At 45.6% G+C, this 22,180-nt stretch overlaps 1 protein-coding gene across 2 annotated transcripts in view; it reads left to right on the plus strand.

Annotated features, from left to right (window-relative positions):
* Positions 1 to 333: 333 nt before the first annotated feature.
* CYTH3 (cytohesin 3) overlaps positions 334 to 22,180 on the plus strand; it is an 81,372-nt gene continuing 59,525 nt past the window's right edge. Inside the window, exons 1-2 of one of the 2 annotated variants that reach the window (XM_032460025.1) lie at positions 334 to 585; positions 6,759 to 6,842. In XM_032460025.1, the coding sequence (XP_032315916.1) occupies positions 546 to 585; positions 6,759 to 6,842 (124 nt within the window). In that variant the 5' untranslated portion in view covers positions 334 to 545. The remainder of the gene's footprint in view (positions 586 to 6,758; positions 6,843 to 22,180) is intronic. The other variant, XM_032460023.1, reaches the window with a different exon arrangement.

The following is a 22,180-nucleotide window of genomic DNA, read 5'->3' on the forward strand; positions in this document are numbered from 1 at the left end:
AAGGGAGAGCCTCCATTATACATCGGAAAGCTGAAAGGCTGGAACTACTCTGAAATTTCTCGGGCGGAAGCGGGAAGGCTTGACTTTTAAATAGGTTTCTTGATCTTTTCTCCTAGTGCTCGTGCGACGAGGACCCCTCGCCGCGGGGCTTTGTAGAGTGGGCATTCCCGTGCCCCGGACCCCACGTCTGTCCGGAGGCTGCTCCGAGGCGAGGGCGGGGTCGAGGGTGCCCGCGACGCTTACCGCGAGGGGCCCGTCTCAGCCGCGCGGGGCTCCGGGCGGGGCCGCGCGCGTTCCCGTAGGGTCGGGGCGGGTTCCCGCGGGCGGGGCCGCGCGGCCTCGGGCCCCGCCCACCGAGGCCGGGGGCGGGGCCTGCGCGCCACGTGACGGCGGCGCGGAGCGGCGATAGCCCCGCCCGGCGGGAGGAGGCCCGGGCCGCGACCCGGCCCGTGCGCTGCTGGAGCCGCCCGGCCGCCTGCGCGCTCCGCACCCGCGGCCCCTCGCCCGCCAGCCCCGGGCTCGCCGGCAGCGGGCGCGGCCTCAAGATGGACGAAGACGGCGGCGGCGGCGGCGAGGGCGGCAGCGGTGAGTGTCGGAGGTGTGGCCGGCCAGGCTGCCGGCCTGGGGCGGGGGTCGCGGACGCGCCGGCCGGGAGCGGGGACGGCCGGTCCGGGGTCGGGGGTCGCGGGTCTGGGGTCGGGGTCCTCCTAAGGAGACCCGGTCTGGGAAGCGGCGCTGCCGGCTGGCTACCGCCGAGGCCCCCGGCGCGCCGGGCCCGGGGCCCGAGGCGGGGGTCCGGGGGCCCCGAGGCGGGGGCCGGCGGGGTCATTGCGGAGCCCGAGCGAGGGTCCGGGACGAGCCCGGAGCCGCCTGCCCGCCGAGGTCGCCAGGAGGCTCGGGCCGGGGCTCGGGGGTGGCTCCCCCCGGGTGGGGGACCTTGGGGGCGACCTTCCCCCCTCTTGTCCCCAAGGGCGTCCACGCCCTCCGGAGCGCAGCCGCCTGTGGTGACCCTCTAAGCGTCTTTTCTCAGATGGAGGAGGAAATCCTCGGGAATTGGGGAGGGGAAAGTTTCGAATTGGGGATCCTTCGGGTTCAAGGAGGGCGGCTGGAGGGGATAGGGTTGAAAATCGTGACAGTTTTCTTGGGTTTATGTCAGAAGTGGTCAGTGGGCTTGGTTAAGTGCGGAGGGGGCAGCTAGAGCACATGCATTTTATGAAGTAAGAAAATGTTATGAAGTAAGCCAAAAAAAAGTCAGAGGACCCGAGGGTCGGAGTCAGGAGCTGCAGCCCGCACGGAGGTGAGACCAGAAAACCAGGCTGTCTGTCACTTACCTCTTGCTGGAAGATTCGCATTTGTTCTAAATTACTTAGTGGACTACAAATTAATGTTGTGTCATGCTGCGAGTTACGCCTTTAAAACCGAATAACGTGTCTGTATAGTGTCTGTGGTTGGAGTGTGTCGTTAGCTTGGGAAGCAAAGGGTTAATACCCCTATTTTACAGGAACACCCGAAGTTAAGGATCTCTCTGCGTTTGATAAAGATCTCCTTTATGCTGACAGACAGACTCGTCAGAACCCCTTGTAATAAGGGAGTGTTTTTTGGGGAAAAAATCTTAATTATAGGCTGCTGGAGCAGCTGCCTGTAAAAATCAGCGATATCGAACGCTTCAGGATGAAGTGGTTAATCAAGGTGCCTTCGGAATCGAAGCGCTGCTCCCGGGGGAAATGTTGAAGCGGTGCGGCTGTGTTGGTGGGAAGTTGGCCCAAGTCCTGGCATTTTGTCGAGTTCAGTTGTCGTAGTTGAAGCTAGGGGTGGCACTGTGGCACCGAGTGGGTATGTTGTTTGTGATGGAAAGTTCTGCGGGAAGAAGGAGCCCAGGTGCACACCCTCCTACAGCCAGGCTGCTGTCTGAAGAGCCTGAGTGACGGCTTCTCAGTAGATACCGGGCTTCCTGCCTGTCACAGTTGGGGTAATGCACAGGCAGAGCCCTGTCTCCTTCTTAGAAAATGAAGACAAATAACTGTAACATTTAAATGTTTGACATTAGAGTCGGGGCGGGGGGTGGCGGAAGCCGGCTGGCTTGGCGATTTCATTTGCAAGGTGTTTCTCGGACTCTGTGAATTAAGAAATGTAGAAAACCTGTAGGTAAAAGCAGGTATAAAGATGAAAAAAGGAAGCCAATATAGATCTCAAGTACGAGAACAAAGGATAGTATTACAGCCTCAAGACTTTCTTTGGGCTGTTAATAGCTCTTCTGGGAATACAGGCTTGAGATTTCCAAAAAATATGCTCAGAGATGTGTAGTATGCTATTTATAATAGTAGGGAATTGGAAACTGCAGTGCCTAACAGAAGACTGGTGAGGTAAATTATGGGAGGCTTATTGGATGAAATATTTTACAGCCATTAAAATAAGCAGTTTTATACATTATGGTCTAAACAATGTAAAAACTGCTGATATTGTGGCTGTTTTATTTTCTCAGTTTTTATATTTTCCAAGTTTCTGGAATGATGTATATTACTTTCAAGTTTGAAAAAAAAATTTAAAAATTTCCCCTGCAGTGGGAAAAAGGGTATGATTGTTTTTAATGTATGTATCTTCTGATTCACGGGAACAGTGAACGATGAACACATGTTTATTGATTGTCTCTAATGCCCCTGCAACGTTAGCCTTTATCGGTAGGGTTTATTAAAATCTTTCTTCCTTGCCTTATGGAAGACACTTACAAATGTTTGACATTCTTAGACTAAGTATGTTTTGAATAAGTAGAAGTCTTAGAGTTTTGAATTAAGTCTTTATGATTATTATATAAATTTGGTGTGCTTATATTTAACTCTTGATTGAGGTTTTGGGGTTAACGTACCTCTTTATAGTTCATTAGCTTTTACCATCATTTAGATTTCTAAAAAAATGCTTTGCTTTAAAATTCATGTTTTTAAAAATAAAGTTCAGCCCTTTGAAAGAGACTAGTATGAGAGTTGCCAGTCATTTGCAAAACTTAACTTTTTGGGTGTATTTTTAGAGTATATTACAGAACTTTGAATTGTATATGGGGAAGTCATTTTCAGTTTGTTTGCAAAATAGGGTAAATAATCTGTCCAAACAGTAGTTACGCCAGGGACAACAGGATTCAAAAGATCTTTTTTGCTAATGTGTTGGTCATTTTTTTTAAAGAAGACTTTAAAAGAAGACTTTAAAAATGATTCCTGTCTGCTGTTTTGATAATTTAAGTTTTTGTCCAGGGTAGTATGATTGGTCCTCTAAATGCAAGATACAGAGAGAGGATGGTGGTGTGAATGGTTGGAAGGCAGTTCTGAGGAGGAACACGTTGGGGGCACTAGATTACAAGAACACATTGTTATTTATAATGTGTGCAGAGTGTAGCTAAGGTATTTTTAATTCCTTTGGGGCCTTGTTGCCTTTGAGTTTTTCTAGACCAGTTCTTGAGATATGCCTCTACTTGGAGGGTGCCTGGCTAGTTTGGCTCATTGCCACCCTGTTAATGCTCAGTTTGGGAATCTGTCTGATTGAACTTCCGGAATGGACCATCTGTGGCAGATGAGGTGAATAACTTCGCTGGTTCCCCCTGCCTCACCCCCTCCCCGCTCCCCTCCCTGCTTCCCCCAATCACTGTGGACGAGAGAGTGAAGTCTGTGCTTCACGTGAGATACCCCTCCTCACTCAGTAAAACTAATGCAAATTAAGACCAGTTTGCGAGCCCAGATTTCACCTGTCAGGCAAGCAATAACCCCCGCGTTTGAAACCATCTGTTGGCGATCGGTGTGTAAATTAGTTACCGCTCTTAAGGAGGCAAGCACCAGCCTGTGTTTTGTTGGCTCAGATCCATGGCTTGTCCTTCCCCTGCAGAGGGACTCACCCTGCAGGCAGCGTTTCCCAGAGCTGGGGTCAGGTGGCTTGGGGCTGGGCCTGGCCAGGGGGAGCTGCTGTGGGTGGTTGGATGGCAGGAGGGAGGGAGAAACCAGCCTGTCCTCTCTCTGCCTCTGACGGTGTGCCGGGCAGTTGGTCTCTTTTTGGCTCCAGCGTCCATTCGTTGACTGAGCCCTGAGCCTAGGAAATCCCCTCTCCCTTTGACCCTCCACTTAGAGGTGGTGCTAGCTTGTTCCTCTCGCTAATCTCTGCCTTGTCTTACCATTTCCTGTAGACTTCTCGGCTTTTCCATCACACGTGTAACCAATTCCTTGTTTTAAATTCCCTCTATTTCGGCTCCTCAGAGGAACTTCTGTTTCTCTTGATGGACCCCGACAGATACAGGTACACTAGGGAACAGCGTTTAAAATCCCAAGTGTGTGCCTCCTTGGATGCAGCAATACCAGTTCTAGAAATTTAACCTGTAGGTATACTGTTACCTGTATGAGAAGCCATAGGTACAAGATGATTCAGTGCCTTGTTAGAGTGAAGGATGGAGCATAGCTAGAGGGTTCACTGCAGGTTATATACCCGATGGTGACTGGAGTTGTGCCGCTGTTGAAAGGAATGAGGAGGCCCCTGATGAGTTGATAGGCAAAGGTTTCCAAAAGATTTGACTAAGTTACAAAAGCAAAGCATAGGAAAATGTGCATTGTTTGTTACCATTTCTGTTAAGAAAAAAAGGAAGTGCTTGCACACCCATGAAAATTCTCGGGAAGGCTAAACAAGGAGCTAGTAACAATGGCTACCTGGTCGGGGAGCGTGATGGGAACTGAGCAGACGGGGAATGTAGGTGCCAAGGAAACTTTGCTTATACGCCTTTTTATTTTTTTGAAATTCTGAAAAACTTTCTCAAGCTGGAAACCAGTTTCAAAGAAAAATAGTATGCTGGTAAGAAAACACCCTTTTTGAGGGAATTTTAAAAATAGAAATATAGTTGATGTACAATGTTATATTAGTTTCAGGTGTACAGTATAGTGATTGGATTTCTTGAGGTTCTTTATATATTAAAGTCATAACATGTAGAAAGTTACAATACAACACACTGCATCACCTGTTTTTTCAGTCTGTGCGTAGGCAATTGACCACTTTCTTTTGAATGCTTAAAAAGTGACATCATAGATGCTTTTAGAGTATGCTTAGAGTGTATTCTTTTCTGGAGCATGTATTTATTCAACAAATATTGATAGTGTCCCTACCAAACGCTGAGTTCTGTACTTGAAACGAGGGTGAACATGTGAATAAAGCAGATGAATTTCCTGCGTTCCTGGAGCTTTTGTTTAGATGAGAGACTGACAAAAAATGTAAACAGATGTATAAAGTAATTGCAACTGATGCTGAAAGGAAGTCCACACGGGTTTGCGGTTGCGGGGAGAGGGTGGGTTGGTGGCAGCTCTGGTGGGAGAGCCTGTAGCTGGGCAAGCCTCTGGGGGAAAGACTCTTCCAGGTGTGGCCTGAAGGGGGAGCAGGCGGGGTGGGGGGGGGCACGGGCTTGGGAAGCTGAGTCTCTAGAGGGTTGAAAGCACCTTTGTGTGGTCTGAACTGAGAGGGAATGGGGTGTGCCAGGCGGTTTCAGTAGGTAAGGAATTCACACTTTATTTGAAGTGCGTGAAGCTGAGGAAGGGTTTTACACTGGGAACGGGAAGGACATTTGATTTGTGTTTAAATAATTGTAGCTAGTATTTACATAATGCTCTGTGTCGGGTTCGGGCCCGCCTGCTTTATGGATCTTAACCTATTTACTCTTTGCGATAACCCTGTTACGTATTAACATTAGCACCACTGACAGATGAAAATGGAAAAACGGGCGCAGGGAGGCTCAGTGACTTGGTTGAAATTTCACAGCTAGTGAGTGGTGGAGCTGGGGTTTGAACCCAGGCGTTGTGGCTTCAGAGGCCATGTTCTTAACCATCACACGCACTGCCCGTGGGGAGGAGCGGATGGGGCCGGACACCAGTGGGGAGGGGTTCAGGTGGGAGTTAGAGGGCACGGTGGATCGGGGAGCACAAATGAAGGGAAAGACAAGGAATGACAAATCTGTGTAAAAACACACGGAAAAGCACAGAAAGCAGCGAAAGAAACACATCCCCGTTACTGAGAATTCATAGAGTAGTCGTTAATGTTCTGTCAGACTGTTTCAGGTCTTTAAAAAAAAAACTGATTAAAAGTGTTTCAGATAAATGTCTCCCTCCCAGCACATGGCTGCGTCATTCAGTTGCTCAGCCCAAGGGTTCGGTGCCACCGTTCGTGTCTTTTGCTGTGGCCGCCCGGTGTCCCCTGCTTCCGTCCTTGTCTGCAGAGGTCGCGTCTCTCTTCTCGCTCAGCCCTGCCTGCAGCACAGGCCCTGCCGGGAGGTCCCTGAACTCTAATCTGGGGGCTGCACGCTTTTTCTGTAAGGGGGCCCGATAAGGGGACATTTCAGCCCTGTGGGTCACGTATGGTCTCTGCCACAAACTCTTTTTCTTGGTAACCCTTCAAAAACAAAAATGTTCTTCCCTTGGGGTGTCCTTGCCCCACTGTCACCCCTGCTGTCTCTGACATTTCCCGTCGCTCTTGTCCCCACGCTGGTCTCCATGCCGGTCCATGAACTTGCCAAGCATGCTCCTGCCTCAGTGCCTTTGTGCCTGCTCTTCCCACAGTGCTTTCCCCTGAGAGACCTGCTTGTCCAGCTTGCTGCCTTCATTTAGGTTTCTGTTCACACATCTCCATACCACAAAGGTCTTCCTCGACCCACCTGTCTGAGATAGCACCTGCTGTCCTCTTCCAAGTCTTATTTTTCTCCTTGGCTCTTATCACTCCTTACCTATTAACATCTGTTTGTCTCTCCTCAGAATGCAGCTTCTATGAAAGCAGGAGTGTCGTTTTCTTCTATCCATTGCTGAACAGCGTGTGGAGCAGGCCTTCAGGAAATATTTGTTAGTAATGCTGAATGAAGATGAAGTCGCTTTTGTCCAGCAATTCCTGGTCCTGTGCCCCTTCCTTCCTTCCTGCTGTGTTTCCTAAAGGCAACCATTTGGAATTGGACGTCGGCCCTCTGGAGTGGTTTTCTTACTTTAACTTGGAAGTGTGGGTGTCCATAAGCAATGCATGGATCACTTTTTGGTTTGTTTAAAAAAATTATAAAAATGGCATCGTACTGTGTGTGATGGCCTGCAGCTTGTGTTTGAGACGATCTGGGTTATTATATGGACCCCTGTTTCTTTCTGTTAACTGCTGTCACGTTTATCTTGTGCTGTGTTGTACTTTCACGTTGATTTTACGTTGTTACAGACAGCGTGTGTGGGAGTGTTTCTGGAGTGTGTCTGGAACTGCAGTTGTGGGTTACGCGTATGCTTTCCAGAGTTTCCCTAGACGCTGGCCCTCCCCACTGCTTTCTCATTGCCTGTATTCTCAGCATCCTTGTCAACACTTGATGTTCATCGGACTTTTAAATTTTGCCTCTCTCCTGGGTAGGAAACGACGTATTGTTTTAATTTGCGCTGCTTTCCTAGATGTGTTTAGGAGAATAAAATGGACCCGCTGACAGCTTGGAGGTGAAAGGTGAAGGAACTGCAGGAATCAAAGATGACCTGTAGGTTTCTGGCTCGCGGGACCCTGGGCGGTGCTGCCGCTTCAGGAGGAGGGGAGGTCTGCAGAGAGGCGCTGGGAGGAATCCGGTTACTTGCTTTTTTGTCAAGGATGTCATTATTTCACTCACCTTCGAAGGACATTTTCACTGGAGATACGATTGTAGTTATCAGGGTAATTTCTTGCAGGGCTTTGATGTGTCCTGTCGTTGCTTCTGGCTTCCAGAAAGTTGCTTCTGTTGAGAAATCAGCTGTATCAGTTTTGTTCTTTTGAAGGGAGTGTCCCTCTCCCCGCCCCGGCAGCCTGGGCTGCTTTTAGGTTTTACTCTCTGCCTTTGGTTTTTAGCTGCGTGGCTCGAATGTGTCCAGATGTGGTTTTCCTTGAATTTATCCTTCCTGGGATTGGTGGTGAGACTTCTTTTTGGCAGTGCTGTGACAAAGCTCAGTCTTACGTTAGATCTGAGAAGTCTTAGTCACTGGCCCTTCCTTCTGTACTTTGGCTGTGTTTCCTTTTCCCCTGGGACTCTGAGTACCTTTTCATCATGTCCTGTATGTCTCTTAGGTTTTTCCCCTCTGTTCTTCATCCTTTCCATCTCTCCGTGCTTCACTCTATATTTCCTTCTGAGCTGTATTCCAGTGTATCAATCCTTTCTTCAAGTCTGTCTAATCTGCTTTTGAAACCATCTGTTGAGGCTTTAATTTCAGTTACTGCCTTTTTCGGTTTTCTTGATTCTTTTTTTAGATTCCAGTTTTCTGCTGAAAATTTTCATCTTTCAACGAATTTCTTTATTACATTCATCAGTTACTATTGAGTTTGTGCCTGATAACTTCAATATTTGGGCATCCTGTGAGTTTATTCTGATGTCTATTTTACCCTTATTTTTCAATCATGTGATCTTAATTCTAGGTTGCCTGTTAAGCTTTAATTAAATTCTAGATGACCTGTATGAAAAATTGTGGAGATAATTTGAGGCCCTGGCTGTCTTCCTCAGGAGTGGCTTCAGGCAGGCAGTCAGGGCGGGCGGTAAAGTGGCAGAGCACTACTTCAAAGTCACGCGGGCGGCCTCCCGCGGGTTCACCCTTTGCCTGGGGTGAGGCTCCCGGCGGCCCCAGCTGCGAGCCCAGGGTGCTCACCAGGGCGTTCGTCCCCTGGCAGCCCCTGGGCTCTAGTTTTGCCCTCCGGTCACATCAGGCCGCTGGAGAGTCTGCCGACCGCAGATTCTCAACTGCCTGTTTCTGCTCAGCTCCTTGGCCTCTGAGTTTCTGCTGTGAATTGGCACATGTCTCAAGGAGAAAAGTGGCTCAGACGATTGGACTCACTGTCCTCTGGGACCCTGGCCTCCTGAGTCCTAACTGCGCTGGTAGCTCTCTGATACCTTCAGACAGTTGTTTCTTATAACGTGTTTGGCTTTTTCAGTTGTTCTTGGCAGGAAGGTTGGTCTGCAGCAAGCTGGGCAGCTTTTACTGGAAGTGGAATCTCAGGGTTCAGTTTTGGTGTTCAAAACCAGACTTGTCTGTGAGATATCCTGGTGGAGGTGGTAGGAGGCGCTTCGCTGTAGTCTGGGTGGGAGGTCAGCACTGGGGAGATTTAGACTCATTTTAATTCTTGGGATGGACTGGTGAGATCACTTAGAGGAAAGCACTGAGAGGAGAAAAATCCCAGGACTGAGGACAACCCAGTGAAGAAGGCCCAGCAAGGAACCAGTGAGGTGCAGGGAGCCTTAGAGCTTGTGTGGCCTTGCGGGTGGGGAAGTGTTTCAAGACAAAGGAGTGGTCGGCTGGGTTGAATGCTCTTGAGAGGTGGACTAAAGTGAGGAGAGACACGTGCCTCCTGGATTTGGTGATGTTAGAAAAAAGGTTTGGTGGAAGGTGGGCAGCCGGCTGGACTGGAGTGGGGTCAGCAGTGGATGGAAAGAGTTGTCCTTGCTGGAGAAGTGTGGGCCGCGGCCCTTCCCTGGATCTTTGCTGTGCGATGAGAGTAGAGGAAAAGCCAGGGTTGGGGAGCTCAATGAGGGAAAGGGGGGTTTGTTTTGCAACTAAGTGTTTCTCCAGTAAATCATCCTGATAGAGGACCAGCAGTCATTCATCAGGTGAGTTAGTAACAGTAACGCTCACCCTCTTAGTAGAAACGACTTGGGGAGAAATAATTTTTTAAAAATTTATTTTATTATAATTTTTTTTATTGAAGTACAGTCAGTTACAATGTGTCAGTTTCTGGTGTACAGCACAATGTCCCCGTCATGCATATACATACACATATTTGTTGAGAAATGATTTTTTAAAAAGTTCCTGGCACATCCTTCTGGAGGCAGGTTTATCGCCTCGTACTAGAGGACTGTTGAAACTTCTGAAGTGAAAGGAAAGGAAACGAAAGAAAGGTAGGTTTTACCAAAGTATCCTGAAAGCTGCTTAAAACATACTAAATAGTTTGAATTTGTGGGGAAACGGTAAATCATTTAAATGAGAGTAGAAGGTCCGTGACTCTCCATCCTGATTTTTGAAGTTAAACTGAAAACTTTCTGTAGTTAATGTAGTCATGTCAGTTGTCATGACAGAATGACACGAGATTCTGTAGTGTTTTCTCCTGTGACTGGAGACAGTTCAGCAAGCACTTCTTTTGGATAGATACCTTCCCGTATTCTGTAAATATTAGAAAAGACTCACCTGAGTCAATTTAGTTGGCCAGGAGCACGCTGTAATTTACTTTCACAGAGCACATTGACTTTTCGCTGACTTCATGTCTCCAGGAGCACTGTTCAAATAGAGGGAAATAAGTTCCTTTCTTTTTTTTTTTTTAAACATTTTTTTTATTGAGTTATAGTCATTTTACAATGTTGTGTCAAATTGCAGTGGAGAGCACAATTTTTCAGTTATACATGATCATACATACATTCATTGTCACATTCTCTTTCGCTGTGAGCCACCACGAGATCTTGTATATATTTCCCAATAAGTTCCTTTCTTAAACTCGCAGCAGGGCTATTTTTAAATGCTGTACTCTTGAAAAAACATATGCCTATAATAAATAAAAACAGTTTGCTATAAAACCGGGCATTTTAATGATGATTGAAAAGTATTTCCCAATATCTAGGTAATTAGCGATTTTCCCCCTGATTTTGATCCAGATGTTTGGAAACATGTAGAGACAGCCCTACTGCAGTTTTCTGATTCACTTTCATGGGAATGTAGAATATTCTGCGTTTATTTTGGACAGCAGAATTTCCTTTTTCTGTGGACAGATACATATGAAACACATGCTCTTGGAGTGGAGTTTGTGGTCCCCTGAGAATTCTCTGAAGGAGGAAATGGGTTGACCTATTTGGTTGCTATGATGTAAAAACAATCTTGTTTTCTTTTTTTTGGTGAACATCTGGATTGCATTTATTATTTTACATTCTGGAGGTTCTTTAAAACCACAGTTTGATAATATGAGGGTTCATTAAAGCAGTCACTCTTTAGCTATTTGTATAGCTGATTTCACGCGAGGGTGGCTGATAGACTTTTTAAAATATTAAAAATTTTCCCTTTCTATAAGATGCAACTTTCAAATAACAACCCTTGATTTTATCCATATTTTTAAAAATTGAGGTACAGTCAGTTACAATGTGTCAACTTCTGGGCTCCTTGACTTTCAACTGTAAAATGGGAGCTAGGTACTTTGGCCGGGGGGATTGAGCAGCCGGTTAATTTCTCTGCCTCCCACTGCCATGCGGTCTGTGGCCTTTGGTGTGGCTGTGTTCCACTCTGTGCAGCAGACCATTCTGCCCCCCTGTCACAAATCCATCCTTCCTTTCTGCCTTGCTGAAGAGCCCTGGTCTGCTCAGATACCTATCTGCCTGTTGGGAAGGGGCTCTTATCACCACAAGGGAACGGATCTCAAATGGTCTGCACCAGGCAAGCGAATCCTGTTTTCCATGTTGATTGGAGGAGGGATGTACAAGCCAGGTCTGGCCAGTGAGCTGTGAAGGTCAGGTCTGCAGGGGACTTCTTGTCTTCCTTCTGGGAAAAACACATAAGGAAGAGACAGTTCCTCTTCTGTGACGGCCTTTGTTGAGCCTGGTTGGGTACCCGGCTTACTTACACTTGTGGTGTCCCTCAAGTCTGCCCAGATCCAGGCCCACACGCCGGGGACGACCTGCTGGATCTTTGCTGGGGTTGCTGGACTCCACTCACCCAGGCGCCTCCCCATCTCCACACTGCCTGTCCTGTGTGACAGTGGTGCCTTCTTGTTACCTGGCTGGGGAGAGATGCCCTGTAGCCAGGGTGGCAGGCGTCTTGCCGGATCCTGGCCCAAGCAGCATGCGGGTCTCATTCTCTCATTGAGAACCTCATCACCCCTGAGGGCCAACGGAAACCTCTCCTCTCTTCCACACGTGTTCATTGGGCGTATGTATTTATCACTTTGAGAACTGAGCTAGGTTATACTTTCTTTTTGAGATTAACACTTTCTCCTGCTTTAAATAAAACAAAATACATTTTCACATGCTTATAAATCCATTAACAGTTTCATTTGGCAAATCCTTATGACTGCATTTATTTTAATACGGAAATATTTCTTAAAATGCAGTAATCAAAAGTGGCAGACATTGGCCACTTAATATTCTGTTGGAAGACAGGACTTCCTTTTAGTTCTTCGCAGAGAGGAAATAAAATGATCAAGAATGTCCTTTTCCAAGGTTCAGTAATTAGATTAAAATTTTTTTGAATTGAGACAGACAAATGAATTCATTTTTGTTTGTGTTAGAGTATGGGAAAATTGGCAGATTTCAGTGACTTTTAAATGTTGGGCCTGTTCACATGATGAGGCTGTGTTTCCCAAGTGTGGGAGTACAAGTGATTGCAGACTTTGATTCAGTGTATGATGCACTTCTGAGAGCATGAACCGTCTTGAGAATAAAATGATGCCTTTCATTGCCTGTGTAACAAGAGTCTTAGTATTGGGTAAGTGTTCTTCTGAAATGTTGCATTTCCCCAGGAATCACAGAGGATCTGCTGTGGGTTCCCCAGAGTAACATGTTTCTAAAGGTTAGCCTCATTTAAAATAGTGGTGGGGCTGTATACTTACTAGTCAAACGGTTCCCAGGATGTTTTTCTTTTTACAAAAAGTCACACGCCTGCTTCCCTCCTTCCTGTGGATCAGGCTGGTCTCGAGGTGGTTGAAATTGTGCTCGTTCGACCTTTCCTGGTAGCGACGCAGACAGGGAGCGGAGTCCAGAGTGCGCATGTCCCACGCTCGCTGGGTAGCCCCCGCCGATGTGCTGCCTCACGGATGCCCAGCGATTTGGCTGGACATGCAGAACATGATTATTTTTTTAATCTGGGAAGAACATAAGCCAAGGTATTTCCCCTGGGCTCTGCTGCTGTCAGTGCTTCGACGTTTGGTTTTAGGATTTTAGTCTCAGCTTCCTTCTTGCTGCCTCCATCCTTTTTCCCCCTCCACCGTAGGTGTGTCTGACACCTCCTCTTTCTGCATGTCTTCCTGTCCAGGATTATGATTCCGGCAAAGAGCAGACCATCCTGCACGTAAAGACAGTGAAGACTTCCAGAAGTGTTCTGGCTAGTTCTGCACTAGGAATTTTCTCTCCCTTTTCTGTTTTACCTGTGAAACTTTCTGGTAGGGTAAAAAGAATTTCACTCTTGAGAGCAAAGTCTGCTAACCCAGTCTGTTGAGCCACCTGGAGATTTGGTGCAGGCCTGCCTGCCCCCAGGCCACTGCCCCGTCCAGGGGCTGGTCCTGGCCCCAGCTGTCTCCCATTGGAGCTCTCTAATCACTTTAGCTTGGCTTAGGCGGTTTTATCTTGGTTTTAGCAATCAAGGAACGTAGGCTGGTGACTGGGAATATCAGGACCAGATTTGACAAGAGAGCCATTTCCTTAATTAAAGAGTGGTAAATTGGCAGTCAGGGCCATTCCAGCTTTCACTAGTCAGAGATGAAAGGCAAGCTTGGCTGGTAATACTAACCTGATCATCTTCCCTGAGTGCTGGAGAGGGGAGTCTGTCTTTAAGTGTAAGCCCTCAATTTTATGGACTGTTTCTGCATGTTTTATTGAAGCCCTTTTCTCCTAAACATGTGTCCCGCCCCCTTCCATCCAGAGACTGTTAATTTCATCCATTTATTGGAACCTGGAACCACGAGATGGTCCAGCACTGTGCTGCCCCACCTGCATTGTCCCCAGCCGTGCCTCGTCCTGGGGGGCTTTGTTGGGTGAATTGTGCTGGAGACAACCACTCAGTTCCCCCTTCCCCAAAACCTCAGTCCTGCAGGGTCTGGAGAGGTCCCCTTCCCCCTGTGATCTGTGGGAATTAAGATCTCAGAATTTTTACCTGTTTGCTCTATCAGGTCAGCTGTCAAAGGATGTCTCAGATTAATCTCCCCAGCTCCAGGCAGAAGATAGACAGCTGTGACGTGAATGGTTCTGAGAATCTGTGTCTCTGCTTTCTGTGGCACTTGAGTTTGTTTCTACATTGGAACTGGTTGGTTGTTGTTGACATATTTTCCAGCAAATTTATGCAGCTCTGGTACTTCTAGCCTTGAAGCTCTGTGTAAATTCCTTAATCTCCTTAAGCTTCAATCTTCTCATATGTTAACATGGACATTAAAAAACCCAAGTGAAATTGGTTAATGAAGAATTTATCAGAAATCCCAAACAATCAGTAGGCATTTAAAACTCTTAAATTTTAAATTTAAAACTGTTAAACTTAGCATAGTCAGTCCCTTGCCCACATTTACATGCTAAGCAGAGTGGATCAGATCTCTGGTATTTGGGTTTAGGAATAACTGGTGATTAGCGATATGATTATTGTATCTTTTCTCCCCCAACTTGGTATTTAGAAAAATTTCAAATCCACAGAAAAGTTGAAATAGTTCAATGAATACCCACTTATCTTTCACCTAATTGCTAGCATTTGCTTAGTTTCTAACACACACTACAGTTTTTTTTTTTTTAAGTAAACCGTGAGAAAGTAAGTTACATCCATCGTAACATTTTTATCCCTATATACTGAATGCTAAGTAGCACTCACCTCCTAAGGATGTTCTCCTGCTTAAGCACAACTGCTACCATGCTTTAGAGAACTAACCGTAATTCCATAATGTTATTTCACATACAGTCCAAATTCTGTTTTCCCCAATTGTCTCAAAATGTCTTTTATAATTAAAATTTATTTTCTATGGTGACTGACATTTTTGAAGAGTCCAGGCTGGTTGCCTCTTATCATTATTTGCGTAATAATACAATATAAACAGAATGATATAATCATAATATATAATAAACAGAAGAGAGGAGTGCTTTGGTTTCTTTAATGTCTTTTTTTATTATTATAAATACGCTAGAATCATCTACTTGATTCAAGGTCAAAGTCACATTCATTTTTCTTGTTCTTTGGTAAATGTGGATTAGATTCATAACCAAAAGGAGTTACTAAACGGCTCAGATGTCCATGGAATATGTGCGTGGGAGGACTTGGAACAAACAGACTCAGTGACTGCTTAGACCTCCCCCCATATGGAGGTGATTAGTTATCTGGCTTAACATAGTAAGGATTGTATTTTAATATTTGGCCATGGTTTTACAGAGAAAGGAACTTTAGAATTGGAAATCTTAGTAAGACCAACTAAATTTACATAATGCAGGAGAGATGCTTTTGCTGCCAGAACGCTGGACGGAGAACGAACCTTTTACCTCTCAGGAATGAGTCTTCTTCCCTCCCTCAGCACTTTCCTATTGGCTTTAAACATTTTTAAACTTCAGCTGCAGCTGAGACTAATACCGGATCCAGCTGTAACTTTTTTGCTGTTGTTGGTATATCCGGTGATGGTCATAGCAAACTCATTGTATGAAAATTCAATAAAGGAAAGGGCAGGGTGGGAAAAAAAATGACACTCTATAAAAGTATTCAAGAAACAGCGACCGGATCTAGGAGTCTCCCTCTCAGACGGCGGATTTAGGACCCACCCTGAAGTGCTCATTTTGCTGGGCACCAGTCTACTAGGCGTTCTGGGTGTTCCCTTTTAGTCACGTTAGGTATACAGCCGTGTAACCAGAGAGCGTGCATGAGGCTGACGTGTTGTTTTCTGTGGGAGGCAGAAAATAGCAGTTGTGAGACCCAGAGGACTGAACCCTCCTCATGGAAAATGGGGCAGGGACTCCTCAACACACCGTTCACCCTCGTGTGGAAGCCGCAGCGATCTGTGGGAGGAGTGGCATCCTCCTCTCAGGTCTGTTCCGTAGAACTCACATTTATGCATTTGCCAGAGAGCAGGTACATACAGAATCAGTAGTTGAGTAAAATTAAATTTCAGATTTGCACGTGCGCTTCGATGCAATTCCTATATAAAAGGTTTGTCTTTGGTCAAGTCTGTCTTACAAGGACCAAGTACATACATACGATCGTCCTGTAGCTGAAGATGGATTGTGTGTTTCAAAATAGTTTCTGTGATAAATGTAATTAGCATAAGACTAGTGATTTTCACATATTTGTGTGTCTTGAACATTTTGTTTTTCTTTTTTTATGTTAAGGAGGTCAGATTTCTCAAATTTCTTCTAATTGTAGCCAGACATCCTGTTTGGGGGCAATTCGAGACCAGCGCTGCCTGTGAAGAAATCATGCAGTTCTGTTAGTGATTTTCCGAGTTGTTCTTTTTGGATTTGATTTTATGGGCAGGTTTCCTTGAACTTCTGTACTCTATTTTTAGATGATCCCTTTACATTTCTGTGGTTGAGGACATCAGTAGTAAATATATGTATTATTCAGCACAGAAATATCACTCAGTGTCTTAAGGCTGTGTAAACTTTATAAGAAGAGTAAACCAGTGACACTTCAGTGGATATAAGAAATGAGTGCTCCTTAACAACTTTAGAAGAGCTCTGTCCTGTTTCTCAGATCACTGCTGTGTCTGCGCTGGCAGGAATTGTACCTGGAAGAATCCTTGCTTGTTTTACACGAGGACAGTTCAGTCTTACGGGTTCTCACAAGTTAGTATTGTCTGCCTCCCACTGAAAGGAACATTTTTGTAACCCTTCAAGGAACTTCCTACCCATCTCTTCCTCCTCTCTTCTGTCTCATTTTTATTCATACTTTTTTTTTTTTTAACTTAAGAATAATCCACAGGGAGGGTATAGCTCAGTGGTAGAATGCATGCTTAGCATGCACAAGGTCCTGGGTTCAATCCCCGGTACCTCCTCTATAAATAAATAAATGAATGAACCTAATTACCTCCCCCCTCAAAAAACAAAAAAAGAAAAAAATTTTAAAGAGAATAATCTGGTAGCTTCTTAGATTTCTGAGTGAAGGGATTGCTGCTCTGTATGGCATCAGTGACCCTGTTCTCTAGAAACACTGAGCTAATGAAGGTGTGTTACAGGAGTGAGGGACTGTGAACCTTGAGCCTGACTTGTTAGTGGAGTACCTCTTCTGTTTTTAGAAATTAAACTGTAATTCACGTAACATAGTAGTCACCCTTCGAAAGTAAATTCAGTGGTTTTTAGTATATTCACAAAGTTGTGCAACCACCACCTAATTTTAGAATATTTTCATCACCTCAAAAAGAACCCCACCTCCATTAGTGTAATTCTCCCTGCCCAGCCCCTGGCAACCGCTCATCTGCTTTCCGTCTCCATGGATTTGCCTGCTCCGGACATTCCATGAACTGTAAGTGGAATCAGGTACCGTGTGGCCTTTCGTGTTTGGCTTCCTTCACTGGGCAGGTTCACCATGTCATAACATGGTTCAGTTTTCCAGGCTCATCCACAACTTAACATGATTCAGCGCAAAGTACCTAAACCTTTCCTGTGAGGGGAGTTGAGCCTTGGATGGGTTTTGGTGTTGGGAGTGGTTGGAAAGATAGTACTTACCTCTGTCACATGGTCAAATCCATGGTTGGTTTGCTGTCCTGAAGGTTTTTAGGTTTGCATGTGTTTTCTTCCCATCGAGAAAGGTGAAGTTTATTTCCAACCTTTTTATTTGAAGAAGGACCGAACTGAATCCTTGCTGTCATAATCCCTCAGCTTTGCATCCAGAGCAGAGCCATGTTGTCTGTAGAAAATTTCTACTCTGTCTGAAGACCACTGTATGGGTTCAAGACACCAAATTTCCCAGGGAGCTGTACTGAGGCCTGTTAATAGGAGGAGGATCCTCTCAGGGATTCTGGGAGGCTCTGCCAGTGTGATCCCAGTGGTGGGCACAGGAGACCAGACGTTCCCCCTCCGTTCCCCCTGGGATCCCTGCAAATGATAAGAAAGGAAGTGATGGGGAGCTCCAAGCAGCAAAGAGACTTCCTGGGAAGTGACATTGGCAGCGGAGAGTGTTGTTTTTGTTTGGTTTTTTGTTTGTTTTTAACAAACTTTTGGAAGAAACAGGAAATTGGAACCTACAAAGAGATAACAAAACAACGCAGGCTGGGAGTGAGCGGTGGCTTTGCTCAGACGGAGGGCGGGCGTGGACACGGATGCGGGCTTCTCTCGCTGTCTTCTCGTTTTGAGGCAGATGGTTGATGGCAGTTTACCATCAGGCACATATTTCTTTATGACGATTGAATTCTCTGGGGGAGAACTGGGGCTCCCTGGGTAGGTACCAGCACCCCAAGTGAAGCGAGTTTTCTTCTGTCTTATGGCAGCTCTTCAACCTAAAGGCTTTTGCCCTGACTTTTCATCCTGAAGCGAAGCCTGCCAGGGACAGAGTGTCATGAACCTTCCCACTCAGAATGGAAGTCAAGTGAGAGAAGGGACCTAACCCCACACCAGAGGAAGCCACGCAGCCAGCTGCATCTCACTTTTAAATACAGCAAGAACCTCCAGACGGATGGGAAAAAAACGACAACATGAAAGAAAATTTACTGCAAAAATTTCTGTGGCGGGAATAGCTGCCCCTCAAAGAAAGAGGACTGGGAAGACAGCAGAAGACCTCAGAGAAGGATCGTGGCGGACGAGCACTAGTGCTTGTCTGACTTCCTGCCTCCCCTCCTTCCTTGAATCACCGGATCCAGATGGAAGTGACTGAGAGGAAAAAAGGTGAAAAACTGAATCCTGAGGATTGGGTCAGGGTGAAGCAGTACCAGAGGGTGAGTCACGACTCTGGGTCCTGAGAATTCAGTGCAGGGTTCTAAGAAATGTGAGAGGGCGCGCTGTTGGCCCTGCTGATTTGGGGAGAAGGGGTGAGAGAGGCTCGGTGACGCCACGTGGCCCCAGGCAACGAGGGGCGGGTTTGCTCCAGCAGCAGCGATCCTAGGGGCCAGAGGACAGGGGCGGGCGGCTTCGACGTGCTCCAGACTAGCAGGGCGTTCCCTGGCTGCGTAGCCGTCCTCCCTGGTGCCATGGGTAGCACCCCACCTATCTGGAGCGGAAACCATGCCAGGTGGAGAATTAGGTACAGAAACTAGGTCACAGAACCAACATGATGGATTCAGAGAAGCCGGACCACCTGTGAACGGGCGATGTGACTTCCATGTGCACCAGCCGTCCAGCTTACAAACTTAGAGCTGGAAAAGCTTTGCCAAACCCAACATCCTAAGGAGACCAAGCTGTTGTTTCAGGGGCAGGTTGGGCCTGGATATCATTGTTCAATGATAAATAATAAAGCAACATGTTGCCAAAATAAAATAAGGCGGGAGGGTATGCTTTTTGAGGCAGTAGAGTATAATTCTGAAAAAGATGAATGATAGAAACCAGAAGTAAATTTCAGGTTTGAATCTGCTTTGTGCTGATTTTTAATAAAATTCAAGGAAGACTCTGCAATAAATGATTGAAAGATGAGATCAGGCCACAGGCAGGGAAAGTCAAATCAGTGAGCCGAGAGGAAGAAACCGTGATGATACTAAATGCATCTGCAGGAAGGGTGTCATTGCCAGTGCAGAAGGTAGTGAGTGCCATGATCTAAATACGTTGTTCCTGAAGAAGCCACCAGACAAGGAGGACAGAAACAGTAATCAGAGATACAGCGGAAAAGCGTGTCTTTGAGCTGAAAACCATACAAAACAAGACTACTTCTGTGTGTTGAAAGGGCTCGTCGGCTTAGATGAAATTAATGGAAAGAGCAACTGTGTGCTGGTGAAATTTTTAAATTTTGAAGACAAAATACAAATACCAGTCAGAAGGTGGGGGGGGGGGAGCTACTTACAAAGGAAAAATCAGGATGGTTTTAGGTTTTTCTACAATGTTGCCAGAAGATACTAGAGCGGAGGCTGAGTTGTAACCAAGAATTAAATAATTACACTAATTGTCGTTCATCTGTGAATGCAGCAAACACGTGTTCTCTGAAGGTGCAGAGAAGTCAGGCCCAGCACCCTGCCTTTGGTTGGGGCTCACTCTGCGTTCACACTAAAGGACTATGAGAGCCAGCACACTTCCTTATTCTTTAAGGCCAGTTGAGCTTTTTTTCTGCCACCTGTACGTAACGTCTTCCTGATCTACCGTCTGTGACCTTGTCTTGAAAAAAGCGTTTTTAAAGTGTCAATCCACTAAAAGATTAATTGAAATAACTCAGGGAGGGGAAAGGTGGGATGTAAAATAAAACTGATACTGAATTGATATCATGGAAGCATAAATTTAAGCCTAAATAATCATAAATTTGGCTACAAATCGAAATTCAAATATCATAAATAATTATTGAAAGAGAAGAAGTGTAATGAAAAGAAAAAATCCCCAATAATTCAGTAATAATGGCAGCAGTAGTCAAGCTGGGCCCAAGGGGCACTAGCAGAAGCCAAGAAGTGGGTGTGGGGAGACAGGAGGAAGGCTGGGAGAAGGTAAAAGCCCTGCCTTCTCTTCTGACAAAGTGGCATAGCAGCTGTTTTATTTTTGACCTCGATGATTAGGAAAATATAGTTAGCAGTGTGGTTTTAAAAAATAACTTAGAGGTAACCACTAGAAAATCTAAAGTAAGATGTCTGCATTCCGTATCTGCGGAGGGAGAACACCGTAGGGAAATAAGGTAAACGGGATAAGGTAAACGGTCTGGTTTGTTGTTTTCATTGGCTTTGTGAATTTTATTAGAGGATAACTACCTACTTCGACCCACATTTTGGAAAGTCTTTAGGAAGCAAATGCCTTTTTCTGGAAGGGGGCTAATGGGAGACCATCCGTTTTGTGAAATGCACTTGTTTAGAAACTTGGATCCTCTGTGACTCATCCCCGTAGCGTTTCGAGGTGTTTTTGGACAGATCTGTATGAAGGTCTTCCAGGCAGAGAGTGTCCTTTCATCCCCTGGGTTATTGGTCTTTTCCTTTTCAGCTTCTAGGTCGTTCTCTGTTGGGGTTATTCACTCCCATGAACTGCAAATGTCATTTCCCAATTTGCCATTTCTCTTTTGACTTCACTTACGATCTTTTGTTTGCTTGTTTTTTATTTTCTTGTTTTGTTTCTGCCATGAAGATGATCTTGTTTTTCAGCGCGGCCAAATGTCTTCGTTTTTTTCTTTTGTGGCATTTAAATTTTGAGTTGTACTTAGAAACAGCTTCCCCGTTCCAAGGTCATAAAAGGATGGTGTCTGTGTTTCATGTTATAGTTTCCTTTTCTACGCTTGAATCTTTGGACTGCTTGGAGTTTCTCCTGGGGTATGGTGTCAGGTATGCACATGGCTTTATCTTTTTCCCCCAAGACTGTTTTGCCCCAGCACCGTTCGTTAGGAGGTTCCTCTTTAGCCTGCTGCCTTTGTCACATGCTTCATTTCCACCTGATTGGAGTCTTTCTGGACTTACTCTTCTGTCCCATTGGTCTGTTCTTACATCAGCACTGCACAGGCCATGGTGTTTTCATGTTGTTTCGGGTTAGTTGCCTCCCCCCTCTAATTTTTATTCCTTTTCAAAGTGTTCCTGGCTATTTTTGTTTTTCCCTATGATCTTTACAACCCACTTGTCTACCACAGAGAATGAACAGCTCCCTCTTTGAGATGCACCAAATTTGTAGTCCACCTTAGAGAGGAATGTCATCTTTCTGATAGTGCGTGTAGCCAAGGACATGGCATGCCTTTTCATTTGTTCAAATCTGTTAGGTCATTCAAGAATGTGTTAATGTTTTTCTTCCACTGATGTAAGTTTTGTTCGTGTATTAAATTTATTTCTGGGTACTTGATGTTTTATTGCTGTCGTAATGGGGGTATTCTTTCCGTTGTGTTTCCATTTTATTATCTAACTGGTTATTGTTTGAATTTAAGAAAGCTGTTGGTTTCTCTGTATTAATTTTATATCTCACTAGCTTACCAAGTCATCTTACTGTTTTTAGAAATGTAGATTTGGGGTTGGTTCTCTTGGATTTTCTGCTGATGCAGTCATTTCTTTGGCAGGTCCTAATTTTACCTCCTCCTTTCCAGTTTTTATTCTTGTGGTTTCAGTCTCTTGTCCATCTGCATTGGCCCCGAGTTCTGTTTTGAAAATGTTCATTTTGAGATGCCAGTGAGCCCTCCATACAGAGATGTAGGTTTAAAGCTTAGGAGCAAGATTACAGGGCCGGGAATTATATTTGCCCGTCATGAACTGAAGGTGGCAGGTCCAACGCTGGCAGCCTGTGCGTTTGCTAAGGGAGAAAGTGCAGTGGGGAAAGGGGACAGAACTGAGAGCGAGCGGTGGTGGCTTGTGGGCGATGATCCGCAGAGACCACAGAAAACAGGAAGGAAGGGCTGGCTTTCTTTGGTTCTTTTTTTTGTTTTTCTTTCTTCTTTTTTTAAATCCTTTTAAATAGACTTTACTTTTAGAG

Source organism: Camelus ferus, chromosome 18, assembly GCF_009834535.1.
Source record: "Camelus ferus isolate YT-003-E chromosome 18, BCGSAC_Cfer_1.0, whole genome shotgun sequence".
Taxonomy (NCBI): domain Eukaryota; kingdom Metazoa; phylum Chordata; class Mammalia; order Artiodactyla; family Camelidae; genus Camelus; species Camelus ferus.